At 37.4% G+C, this 14088-nt stretch overlaps 1 protein-coding gene across 2 annotated transcripts in view; it reads right to left on the bottom strand.

Moving 5' to 3' along the window:
* LOC109227052 (PGR5-like protein 1B, chloroplastic) overlaps positions 1 to 1370 on the bottom strand; it is a 6332-nt gene extending 4962 nt beyond the window's left edge. Inside the window, exon 1 of one of the 2 annotated variants that reach the window (XM_019392050.1) lies at positions 865 to 1370. In XM_019392050.1, coding sequence (XP_019247595.1) covers positions 865 to 1092 — 228 coding nt within the window. In that variant the 5' untranslated portion in view covers positions 1093 to 1370. The remainder of the gene's footprint in view (positions 1 to 864) is intronic. The other variant, XM_019392049.1, reaches the window with a different exon arrangement.

Genomic DNA, 14088 nt, shown 5'->3' with positions numbered 1-14088 from the left:
TTTTTAATGTAATTTTTTATAATTTTTTATTCTATACTATTTTAAAATTCTTGAAATTAGTAATCCCTCCATTCCAATTTATGCGAACCTGTTTGACTGGGCACGGAGTTTAAGAAAAAATGAAGACTTTTGGAATTTGTGGTCCTAAACAAGTTAAAAAGGGGCCCAGAGTATTGTGTGGTTATAAAAGCTTTCTCATTAAGGGTAGAATTGTAAGTTTAAGTTAAATTGTTTCCAAATTTAGAAAGGGGTCATTCTTTTTTGAACGGACCAAAAAGGAAATAGGTTCACATAAACTGGAATGGAGGGAGTAAAATTTAAAGATCTGTGGGACTTACGCCCCATGTCTCAGGGCTTACGCCTCGCCTCGTCAGAGGTAAAACGCCTCGCCTCATGCCCCCGCCTTTTAAAACATTGGTACAACATAAAGTACGACAAATCACGCAGATGGGCTCATATATACCGCTCCTGTCGTCTTTAGCTCTTCATCAAATTTTAAGAATTTTCAAACAACAAGGACAAACACAAAGTAGTCAATAATCAGTAAGCTTTTAACCACGTAAACATACCAGTAAAATTTAGGCAGTCATTGAACACAGTCATTAAGCTCAGTCATTCAACACATGATATGTATTTAATAGGTGAACGTCTGAAGGCACATATGAGTGATCATCTGTTGACTTAAAGCAAAAGCAGCTCAAACATACAGTACTCCGAAGATAATCAATATCGAGAGTACAACATGGTAATTTGGGTCTTCAAATAAGTCAATAAACCAAACTCCTACTGATCCAATTGCATAATCAATCAACATTAATTTACTTAGTAGTGCAAATTAACAGTGCTCAGTGCGATGCGCATTACCTGACGGTAGAGAGCTTCTAAGGTTTCTTTGCTAGCTGTTTCAATAGGTCCGACGAAAATACAGGAAGGTCCTTGAGGTGCCTCTCTCTCTTCAAAGGCGGATAAGCCATGGCTCCTTGTGGAGATCCGGACCGGAAACGAAGCTCCGGTGCGGGAGCTGCTTCTAGACAGCTCGATGACAGTGGATCCGAACACGCGACGAGCGACAGGAGAGCACGCGCCCGCCATGAACCGCCGCAGTAGAGATGAGAACCGGCAGAGGAGAAATTTCGAACAAAAGGAGTGGTCTGAATGTTGTGAATTTGACGGGTAACTTGGCTCCGGTTCGTTATGGCCACGAGTTCTGGTGTTTATAAAAGAGGACCAAATGACGAAAATGCCCCATGTGGTCGTAATTTGATTTGCTAAAGTAAATATCTCGTTAGTGGCTGATATTTATGTCCAACTGTGTGATTTGGCCACTGGTGAGCGATTTGGAGCAATTGGAGAATTTCCTTTTGCAGGCAAGAAGCCTGTGGAGTGAGAGGACAACAAAAACTCATAAAATTCAATATTATTGAATAGACACAAACCAATCGTGTACGTTAATCTTATTCGGATTTACGAGTACTTATCTTGTTTTAATTGAGGACACCATTCAACACTCAACTACTACGTCCCTTTCAATTATATACATATTTTGATTGGTCACCAAATAAATAAATAAAAAGACTGCAAGTTCCGTGCATGGGCAGCAACTAAGGAAAAAGTAAGTAGAAAATATTATGGCGAGATGCAAAGTTAATCAACGTAATGTCTCGAGTTAAACCTTTGTGTAGTCTTAAATATATAATGAGATGTTTGTAACTATAAAAGTATGTTATTAAAATAAATGAAAACTTCAAAGTTATATTGTTTTGAATATATAGAAATTTGCCCTTTTTGGAACAAAATGAATAAATAATGTCAGGGGACAGGGGTAGATTTATATATGGGGCACGTGAACACATGGTCTCTCTGCTAAATTAGGTATTTTATGTACATATTTTCTTGAATTGATATAATATTATCTGTTGGCACCTATATTCCAAAGAGGCTAAATGGTGCACTTGGTTGAATGCTAAGTTATTTTAATTTTCTTTTTTCTCCTTTTTAGTGGTGCAACCATATTATAAAGATTCTAGATCCGCCTCTGAATAATATCATATAAAATTGAACATAGAGTAACCTCTTTTATGTAAGTCCTATACTGTTTTAATTTGAAAGATTTTTTTTAAATTTGCGAAACCAAGATTATAATTCCATTTAGGAAAATTCAAAGTCACTGATCTCCTCGAAAGCACTGAAAAATAGAACTCCAAAAGTAATTCCTCATCACAAAGGAGTAATATTTACCCACCTAGTACAACATCTTTTGGGAAAGCCATAAACAAGTACTTATATCCGATTTAAAAGAACAACTTTAGTTTTTCAAATTTTTTCTGGAAATGAAAAATATTAAGTTGTCGTTTGAACATAGATTTGGCTGAAACTTGAAAAAAGAGTTTTTAAAGTTGTGTTGGAAACTAATTTTGGAAGTTTAAATTGTGCTTGAACATGCATTTTTTATTTGAAGTTTTTTTAAGTTTTTTGACTAGAAGAAAAAATTTCACCCAAAAATTACTCTAAATCAGTATTTTTTTTTTTAAAAAAAAAGATCATATTGCATGTAGGTTTGGAATTAACGCAACTAGTTTTCCGATAGCTAAAAAGGACTAAACTAGCTTAGGAAGAAACAACAACGGACCAATGATATACCACCAGGTTTGTATCTTGTAACAGTATTAGCCTGCCAGCTTTTCCAGAAGAAAGTGTACGTAACCGGAAAACGTGGTGCGCCATTTCCTGTTCTCTCTCACTCTTTCGATAGACAAATATAATCAACACTCAGATTCGCTTAAGAGCTTATCACCGGAATAGTATTGATAAAAAGTACTCGCCTCAATCATCAACTTCTTCAAGTAAGCTATGGTTTTATATTGGGATGTCGAACTTGTTATGCAGTTGTGGATAAAGAAAGGGAAAAGAAGCAGATATTGTTGTCTAAAGAAAAAAAGTTGGATGATGCGTTGCAGTTGAATCAACTTTTCAACTTACTTCAACAGGTCAAAGCTGGTCAGAACGAGCAAAACTCTGAAGCCGTAATGTCTGTCAACTGTGCTGGTAAAGCATTGCCTAACTCCAAATCTTTTTCTTGTTCTTCTTCAATCAATTCTCTCGCCTGGATTTTAGATCCAAGCGTATCAGAACGCGACTTATAATGCATCAATCATGTTTAATATAAAGCCAGTAAACAGACCTTTACACATTAGTTTACCTAACTCACACAAAATAAAAGTTACTCATTGGGGAAATGTCAGGGTCTTTCCAAATCTCATTCTTTGAAATGTCTTATATGTTCCAAGTTTCAGATACAACTTACTTTCCATTCAAAAGTTATGTAAACAATTTAATTGTCTGCTAATTTTCTCTTCTCATTGTGTTATGATGCAGTGCCCTTCAATGAAGAGGCTTCTGATTCTTGGTGAAGTCAAGAGAGGCCTATACATCTTGCAGCCTAGTCATTCTAGTTCTAAGAATAGAAATCAAGGTGTTTCTTAGTTTAAGGTCAATTGTAAGAAACCTAGTAATGCTGCAATTTCTAATTCTGTTTTCAATTCTAAGCAACCAGTAAATGTTGCAATTTCCAATTCAGTTTCTAGTCTTCTTAGAGGGTCTACTGATGTAAGCCTTTGTCACAAGCGTTTGGGGCATATGCCTTTTTCAAACATGAATAAAATCTCAGTTATTCCAAATGCTTGTTTGGCTCAAATACATGATCCCTGTCAAGTATGTAGGCTATCAAGGCAAACGAAACAACCTTTTCAATGCAGTGTTATCTCCTCTATTTCTATTTTTGAGCTTATACATGTAGATACATGGGGACCCTATAAACAAAGCACACATGATGGGTATAAGTATTTTTTAACTATAGTTGACGACTACAATAGAGGAACTTGGACATACCTTCTTAGTACCAAAAGCAATGCCTTTACTCTTCTCAATTTTTTTGGCAATGGTTGAAAGATAATTCAACACAAAAGGTAAAATAATAAGGTCAGATAATGCTTTTGAGCTAGGTTCTAGCAGCTCAACCTCACATTTTTTCTCTTACAGGGAATTATCCACCAAACAACTTGTGTGGCTACCCCTCAACAAAATAGGATTGTAGAGAGGAAGCATAGACACTTACTTGAAATATGTAGAGCTTTTCTTTTTCAATCACATTTACCAATTTCTTATTGGGGAGATTGCCTTATTACAACCACTTTTCTTATTAATAGGTTTCCCTCCAAGGTTCTACATTCAAAAACACCTTATGAGAAATTGTTTGGAAAATTGCCTGATTATTCTTATTTAAGAATCTTTGGTTGTTTATGTTATGCTTCCACTCCATCACAACATAGGTCTAAACTAGATCCTAGATCTGTGCCTTGTGTATTCTTGGGTTACTCTTTTGGAAAGAAGGGTTACAAATTGCTGGACTTTCAATCTAAAAAGTGTTTTATGTCTAAAAATACGATCTTTTATGAAAATGTCTTTCCCTTTTTATCTCAGATTAATCCTCCCATGTTTCCAGTCAATAACACATACATCACACCCTGCATTAATACACCTAATCAGTCTACTACAGATCCTACAACTCCTAAACATCCAGATCATTCTGAACTTTCAGAGACTGAATCACAAAATTCCCCTAACTCTTTTCATCATACTCATATCCAACATTAGCCTAATACCCCTTCACCTTCATCAATGATGGATACTATACTTAGGAGATCTAGAAGGCCTCATCAAACTCCATCTTATCTAATTGATTATGTATGCAACACTGTGATTTTATCTTATCACACAGATTCTTATTTTCTTTCACCTCCTTCTCCAATTGTTCTACCTTTTGCAGCCTTAACTCTCACCAATCAGAATATACTCAACTCTGCAACACATATTTCAGAGCCAAATTCCTATTCTTAGGCTGCTTTACACCCAGGATGGCTAGAAGCTATGGATACAGAATTTGCAGCTTTAGAACAAAATAAGACTTGGGAAGTAGTGGAGTTTCCCAAAGGGAAGAAAGCTTTGCCTTGTATGTGGGTTTACAAGGTAAAATATAATTCAAATGGAAATGTAGAAAGGCTAAAGGCACGACTGATAATCAGGGAAGACATTCAACGTGAAAGAATTGATTTCAGTGAAACATTTTCACCAGTGGTAAAAATAACAACCATACGATGTTTATTGGAAATTGCAGTTAAGAAAAACTGGGAGCTTTTCCAGTTAGATGTCAACAATGCTTTCTTACGTGGAGATTTACAGGAAGAAGTTTACATGAGGTTTCTAGCTGGTATGCAACCACATTCACCAAATCATGTATGTATTTTGAAAAAAATCTCTTTATGGGCTATGTCAAGCTTCACGACATTGGTATGCTCGACTCACAGCAACCTTGAATTTCAAAGGGTACTCTCATTAACTAAATGATTACTCTTTATTTTATAAGAATTCTGGAACTAAGGTGTCACTGTGTCAATTGTAGTTGTATACATTGATGATATACTCCTTACTGTGACTGATATTCATGAGTTTAGCCGACTAACATAGTTTTTTAATCATGATTTTAGAATTAAGGATCTAAGTCATGCACATTATTTTCTCGGTGTGGAGATAATAAGAGAACCAAATGGACTCATACTTAGTCAGAGAAAATTTACCTTGGATTTCCTACAAGAATTTGATTGCATTGATTCAAAGCAGTATCTTCTCCGCTCGACCCAATCTGCAAACTCCATGCCAATTCCGGGGGAACCTCTATATGATCCAACTACATATCGAAGAATTTTGGGAAAGTTAAAAATTTTAACCCATATGCGACCTGGTTTATTATTCACAGTGCAATAACTAAGTCAATTCATGCAGGGCCCTCGAAGACCTCACTTTGATGCTGCAATCAGATGCCTCAAATACCTTCTAGGAAATCCTGGACTCATCTCTCTCTCGTTTGTCACATCCTCGTCTCAACTTGCGGATATATTTACTGAACCCCTTAACGGGCTAGTTCATCACTCGATAATCAGCAAGTTGGGGTATTCTACCCCCCTCCAACTTGAGGGGGGATATTGGGGTGTCGAAATTGTCGAATGCAGTTGTGGATACAAAAAGGGAAAAGAAACAGATATTGTAGTCTAAAGAAAAAGAGTTGGATGTTGCGTTGAAGTTTCACTCAAAATCGTCAACATCAAAGAATGGTTTTAATCTTTGTGAAATGCAATCTGGACCATCAATCTCTTCTCATCCTAACCATAGATTGCTCACGTTATTCACATATACTCCACAGCTGGACTCCAACGAATAGAAGGAATGTGTACATAATTATGTATATATGACAGATTTATATAGAAATTTGAATATGACAAAAGTGTATATAGTACTAGAGAATTAAAAATAGACACCTGTATAAGCATTAAAATGTTTCAAATATTCCATTCATCTGTATAAATACACTAGGATGCATATCATATTATTCAATGAATACAATCAGCAATTTTCTCATCTTTGTTTTTAATATTTTATTTCGCTGAAACTCCTCTAAATTTTGTTGATATATATAAATGAAACATTCAAATCTATTCAATGTCGTCTTTAGCATTTGGTTTTGACGTTAGGGTTTCTAAAGTTGCATTGATGAACCTCCTTCATTCTGCTACTTATTTTTTGCTGCTACATTTCATTTTTGATTGCTGATTATTACTTTTAATTCCGGAAATTTTCGTGTATCATCTCTTTTTGATAAATTGGAATGTTTTCCTGGACGTGTGCGTATGTATGTATGTATGGATGTATGTATATATGCATGCATGTATGTATTTATGTATGTATGTATGTATGTATGTACGCATGTATGTATGTAGGCCAAATACATAAACAAGCCCTTAAACTTGTCACCAAATTTTATTTAGATACTTTAACTAAGAGCTTTTCCTATTAGACACTTCAATTTCAATCAATGTGTGTCAACTAGTATATATTTCACGATGCTAGACTAAGTTCAGCGAGTGAATGTCACTTGATGTGAGGTGAAAAATAAAGCCAATAGTAAATATACATGTTAGCATAGAAAAAGCCAGAATTAAAAAAAAAAAAAAAGAACAGAGAAGAAAGAGTCTTTGAAAGAATTTTACACCACCGTGGCTCATCCACATACGCCTTCCATCTCTTTCCACCATCTCTTTCTCCCCTCTTTCTTATTCCATTTTTACTCCCCTCCCCTGTCTTCTTTATTTCACCACCACCATCCATCATTTCTTTTCCATTTGACCACCATTAAATTCTATTACCATATCTCCTCCTCCCTCTGATTATAGCAGCACAGTATGAAGCAGTCATACAACACCCATTCGTAAAAATAGAGGAATGAAAAATGAAGTATCTTCGAGTTCTCAGAAATGTCAAAAAAAGAAGTTCTGATAGACCACCATTATAAAATCTAATCTGTATAACAACTCCACTACAGCTAAAGTTCATGACTTGTATCTTGTAGATGTCTCTCTTTTTTTAAAAAAATACTCGAAGAAACCAGGAGAATCCTTCTTCCTTTCTGTTATAGTAATATTACCATTTCACAATCCCAAATATATATTCTTGAAGTGATGAATCTTGGAAAGTTTATATTTTAATCTCTTTATTAGCTAGTTTACGACCATATACATGGAGGAGCTCCGGCAGGTCCGACAATCGGAGACTAAAGATCACGAGCGGAGATGGATTCAACAACATCTTCCAGAAAAGAAAAAAGGATAATGCTGAGTTTTTTAAAAAGAACATGCTATGGGACTCTATTTCTCAAAGAGAAATAAGGAACGAATCTAGCGAGAAAAGCAAGAGAGAAGAAAAGTAAAAAGGCAAAACGAGAATAGCTGAGGTAGGACGTCGTTTAGAGAGAAGTAAGAGAAAGGGGAAAGTTTTCTCCGTCAACACTTATTTTTTGGTCAATGTCAGCCTAACATAAAACTATTTTACGCTCTCAAATGTTGTGTGAAACACGCATGGTGCCACATCAACAACTTGTGTTCAATTGACACATTTTAAGTAACATCAGGTGTTCAATAGGTCAAAGTGTCTAAATAAAATTTGGTGACAAATTTAAGGAGTTGTCTATGTATTTGGCGGCCATGTATGTGTGTGTATATGTATGTATGTATGTGAGTGAGTATGTATGTGTATGCATGTATGTATGTATGGATGGATATTATGTGTGTGTGTGAGAGAGAGGGGGTGCGTTATGTGTGTGGGTGACCCGTGGAAAGATATAGCTAACATTATGATTGGGGGTGTTCAAACCGAACCGAAAAATCGCACCAAACCGAAAAACCAAACTAAACCGATCAAAAAACCCGACTAGGTTTGGTTTGACTTGGTTTGGTATTGAGTAAAAAAATCCGAACCAAACCGACATATAAATATATAAATTTTATTTATATTTTTAAGACTTTGTAGTGATTTTTCTTTAGAAAATGTAGAAATATTTGGAATCCTCTCATGTATTAGCCTTGAAAGCGCAAATTAACGAAAAATTATTGTTAGACGACTAAGAAAATAACTATCATGTGTTACTAAAAAATTTCTCCCATTAGAATATTTTAATAGATCATATGTTTGTCAATTTTTTCCATATTTACTAAACATATATTCACTTATCAAAGCTTTATCTATAATTTTAATAACGTAAGATTGAAAAAATATTCATGTAACAAAAAAACCCGAAAACCCGAAAAACCCGACAAAACCGAACCAATCCAAACCGATATAATTGGTTTGGTTTGGTTTTGATAGAAACCGAACCAATCCGGTCCATGTACACCCCTAATTATGATAATCTCACAGTTGTTTGCTCTTTTGCATAGAACTTACTGTCTTGTGCTGTAGACGTAGGTGATGGTTCGTCTGAGTGCAGAAGGCGGGGCCAAGGCTTCAACTGATAAATCAGTTTCGGACAATGATGACACTGCTTTTTTGAAAACAAATGAGACGAATGAGATGATGAACAATCTAGAAGCAACTAAACTTGTCTCTGAAACTTGAAACTGGAGGTTCAAAGGAGGCTTATGTGGCATTAGCAATAAGTGAGCAAAGTGTGATAGTTTATTAGGATGATGGAACCGGTGGCAAAGCTAGAAATTTCTTTAAAAGAGGTAAAACAAAATTTCCGATTAAGGGTGTTCAATATGCGTTATATACGTGTAAAACATAATATTTTAACTATGTACACAGTATAATTTTTTGACGAATGGTGGTGACCATGTGGCTTCCCCACTGGATGGAAATACCGTACAGGAAGAAAACAATATAACTGAAGTTGAAGTGCAGAATGAGGAGTATTTTTTAAAGGAAGTCAAAAGTAATCAAACAGATGGTGTGCTGGGAGAAGGGGAGAAAATTGTGATGAGGAAAGAAACGACGAAGATGCCACTGATAACCGTGAAGATAATCACCTAGAAAATGGAGAAAATACAAAGGAGAAAAATGAGGGAGGAGCTGAAATATTGAACGGGGAGTGTTTGTTAAAGAAAGATGGATATAATCGAATAGATGCAGTGGTGAGAGAAGAAGATGAAGAGAGTGGAATTGATAGCAGTGAAGATAACAACCAAGAAAATGTAAAAAATACAGAAAAAAGAAAACATGAGGGAGGTATTGCTAGTGTATATAAAGATAACAAAGGTGATACAACGGAAGAAGATGCTATTGATAACGACGAAGATATTAACCAAGAAAATGGACAAATTACGGTGGAGAAAAATGAGGGAGATGTTGCGAGTGTAGATAAAGATACAAAAGAGACACACCGGGTAAACATGAATTTGAAAGAAACGAAGAAGAAAAAAACAGAGAGATATTGGAAGAAATTTGATAGAGATTAAGGGTCCACCAAACTATATAGAGAACCAGGTTCTCTATTAGTTACCGCAGAACACACGCACACTACAGTAAGTAAATGACACAATGGAGTTTTACGTGAAAAACTCCAAGCTCATGGGATAAAAAATCACGACAACTCCAAGCTCATGGGATAAAAAATCACGACCTACCCTTGTAGGATTTCAACTTCACTACTAAGCAAACTTTAGATTACAAACTATTGTAACCTAGGAATTAACCTCTTAATCCCTCACTAACTTTTAACAACACTATTACAAGTCACTTTGTAATAACTCCATTACAAAGACTTTACAACTCGACTAACTCTAGCCAAGGCACAAACACAAGGGTTTATGATTTACAAAGATTTCCTACACAATGCTTCTAACTAAGCTAAGTAGGAACTACTAGTAAAGTGCATTAACAAAGGTACAACATAACTAAGGACATGTAATAACTCGATACAGGAACTGGTCTGTTATTATGTTATTCTTTGTTCTTAATGCCCCTTGAGAGTCACTTGCAAGATTGATAGATGACTTGAGAGAATACTTGATCAATTCTTGAATGTGCAAGTGCTTTATTTTTTTTTACCTTGCTTGATGTTAATAATTCATTTGTGACATCACTTTGAATGATGTAAGCAAGTTAGATAAAGGGCATTCCCCATAAAGTTGACTACTGCACTGTTTCTGTACTGTAGCGTGTGCAGGCAGCAATTTTACAGCTGGGGGAGTTGACTTGTACAGTCTCCTTGGGAACTGGTAGCTATCTGTTCCCTCTGCTGTTCCTTTGACTTTGAAGAGTTGAACTGTGTCCTCAACTGGAGACTTGTTGATCTTTAAGTTCTTGAGGATGTGTATCAGGTTCCGTATCTGGTTCTTAACAGTAAGTTTGTTAGATCATCAAAATATAACAAGGATACACATATAAACTATCAATTTCCCCCTTTTTGATGATGACAAACTTATAATTCAAGTTCCCCCTAAGAACCAAAATGACATTCGCATTTCCTGTATTCCCCCTGAATCTGTTCCCCATCATGTTCCTCCTTGTTTTTTTTCCTTTTGGCATCATAAAAAGATCAGTAGAAAGCATTAAGCAAAAAGAAGTACAGCTTAGGTAACTCATCACATATGTGTGCACACAAACATATGACTAAAAACAGAACACAAGAGCAATGCATACACAACAAAAGGATGAAGCTTTCATTAACATTTTGGACTTTAAACAGGGAGCAGTTTCAATGTTGCCAACACATCCACAGATTCAAAATAGAAAAAACATAAGTACTAGTTAAAACATCATCACAAACGAACACAAGAGACAGACACTAAGGCTTGACACTGGAAGGGGACACTTTCTAGGGAGCACTGGAAGGGGAAGGCTTAGAGGAAGAGACTAGGGTTTTGAGGACTATATCCATTCGAGCGTTTGCTGACATCTGCTCATTGAGCAGTTTTTCCTTCAGGTCCTCAAGTTGTTTCTTGAGATCGGTATTCTCCTTGGTCAGACGGGCAACCTTTGTGCTTTGAGAGCTACTGAAACCAGGTGCCTCCTGAAGCTGACTTAGCTGACCCTCAAGAATAGCATTCCTTGCTTTCAACTTCCTGATCTCATCCGTAGCATTGTTTTGGGCGTTAATCAATTGAGAGATGGTAGACGTGCTTCCAACTCCTCCAACCTTATCAATGCACTCACATTCTTCGAAGGTGGTCTTGGAGAAGGTTTGCTTACGAGTGTCCACCTTAGACTTTTCCTAGAGGGACTTTGAAGAACTCAAGCATCTTGGTGAGAAGGAACCCATAAGGAAGCCCCTGGTTACCATCTTTGAACTCTGCCACCTTCTTCATGTGTTCGATCATAATGCTAGGCAAGTTGATGGTGGTGTAGCCATCCAGCGCTTCCATGAGAGCCAGGTCGGCTCTGGATGTTATGGACCTTCTCTCAGCATGAGCGAGCAAAACCTTATTCACCATCTCAAACAGCAATTGGTACACTGGAAGGAGAGCATTCTTGTGTATCCATTCCCCTTGCTGGACTGCCTTATCCTTAACGATAGCATTTCTAAAATTTGAAGAGAAGGAGCCTTGAATTGAAGACAATTTCTCAGCAGGTACACCCAGAATAGACCCCAGCACAGCAGAGTCCATCACATAATCGACCCCATTCACCATCATGCAGATATGGTCATCCTCAACTGTGAAGAAGTCATCATAGAAGCTACGCACTTCCTCTTCATATACTTTGGGAGCATCACCTGTGAAAAAGTGTGTCCACTGTTGAAATTCACAAATTTCAACCAATTGCCGCATTCCAGCCATCTCCAAAATGTCAGGGGCAAATATACGGCCCCATAATACCTTCTGATTTTTCAATTTCTCTTTCCCAGCACTCTGGGGATCATCAACTTTGGCCTTCTTGGAGGAACCAGGTTCCTCATCGGTATAACTTTCCTTTTTACAAATTTGCGAACACTTTTTCCTTTCTCAACAGACTTGACAGACACTGTCTTCCCAAAAAAATTTTCAACTAATTCTTCCACCACCTTGTCACCAGATTCTTCCACTAACTTGTCACCAGATTCTTCCACTAAATTTTCACTAGAGATAACATCGTCAAACTTGTTCAGAATCTCAGCATTCACATAAGATCCCTTTTTAGGCTTGGGGAGAGTGTGCTTCTGTGAGCGCTTGCGAGTCAAGGAACCAGGTTCCTCGTTCACTTTGTCATACATAGTGACAACAAGCACTACCTTCACAGCCTTCCCATCTTTTACCGATTTCCTCCTCCTTTGATTGTCTTGGCTTTTCTTAAGAGCAGACTCAAGAGCCTCCTTCTTTTGCAACCTTGTAGTAGGTCTTTTAGGAGTTGGCTCTTGAGTAACAACTGGTCTGCGCCTAGCTCGGATAAATCTAGCAGTCGCCATATCATCGTCATCCTCTTCACTATCCCCATTTTCTTCTCCAAATACATATCTCATCTCAGGCACAACCACAGAAAGAGGCTCAGCATAGAAATGAAGAGAGGGAGCAGAGTCAGTACTGACCTGGGGTTCTTGAGAGGACCCCTGAGTTGGATCCTCCGAGGAGAGATCAGGTCCTTCATTAGGTTCCCCAGTAGCACTGTTCGGTGCTGATGGTTCAACAGGCACAAGCTCCCTATTCTCCACCAAGGTTTTATTTTCTTCCCTTTGAGGCTCAAACACATTCTCACCTTCCTCGATAACAACCCCTTCAGCAGTTATAGACAACATATTTTCTATTGCTTCTTTTTCTTGTAACTCTATGGAAAACGCAGGAGAAGGAGGAGCGTTACCTGTCGACTCAAGACTAGGGACTGACATTGTTGAATCAGCATTGATCGGACCAGCAGCTTGGTCTTCATTAGAGCCTTCTTCCATAGGAAGACTAGAGATCTCTTGATTTTCCTCTTCTTCAACTGTATTCTTTTCACCCATTTTTTTCCGGCGAGGCAGGAGGAGAGTTCGTAGCCACAAACTTCTTAGGAGTTAAAGTTTCGCGACTTCGATGAGAGCCAGTACTCGATTGGGTAGGAGAGGAGACAGAGGGAGGTGGTGACTTTGCCTTAGGGTTTGGGCTGGTTGTGGTGGTGAGTGAGGATTTTATGATCGGCGTTTTAACAGGTGAAGACTCAGTGGGGGTGATTCTTGGAACATTTGGGGTTTCCTGGTGTTCAGACATAGTGGGAAGCGGTGAGTTGGTGAGGAGAGAATATTGGTTTAAAAAGAGAAAAAGGGAAATTTTGAAGTTTTGATGTGAATAGTAGTGAAAGTGATGGTGAAGGGATGTATTTAAGAGGGATGAGGGACCGGTTAAGAAATGGTGGCAGTTTTGGGAGTCGGGTCGCTTCCTAACGGGTGAAACTCTTGGGTTCAAAGGACGAAAAGAAAAGAAACTGACACTATGATGACATGGCACTGTTTCAACCGTTCAAAATTGTGCATGAGAGAATAGAGAAACTACTAACCTGTGTCAGGAGAACCAGGTTCCCTGACAAATTTTGCAAGTGTAAGCTTCACCCTTTTGACCAACGTGCAATGCATTAACTGCTTATTTGCTCTGTAATCATCATCTGTGTCTACTTGTAACGGTATAGAGGTGAGTTAGACGTTGCCAGAAAACACTTTTTAGCTAATTTTACCTATATATTTCTTGCACAGCCAATCATTGAGGGACCAGGTTCTCAGTTGGTTTTATCAACCCCAGTGCCAAGAGATTTCTTTCAAAA

The sequence above is a fragment of the Nicotiana attenuata genome, chromosome 6 (assembly GCF_001879085.1).
Source record: "Nicotiana attenuata strain UT chromosome 6, NIATTr2, whole genome shotgun sequence".
In the NCBI taxonomy this organism is placed as follows: domain Eukaryota; kingdom Viridiplantae; phylum Streptophyta; class Magnoliopsida; order Solanales; family Solanaceae; genus Nicotiana; species Nicotiana attenuata.
Note: the sequence above shows the minus strand (reverse complement) of the source record. Positions and strands in the feature narration are given on the sequence as shown.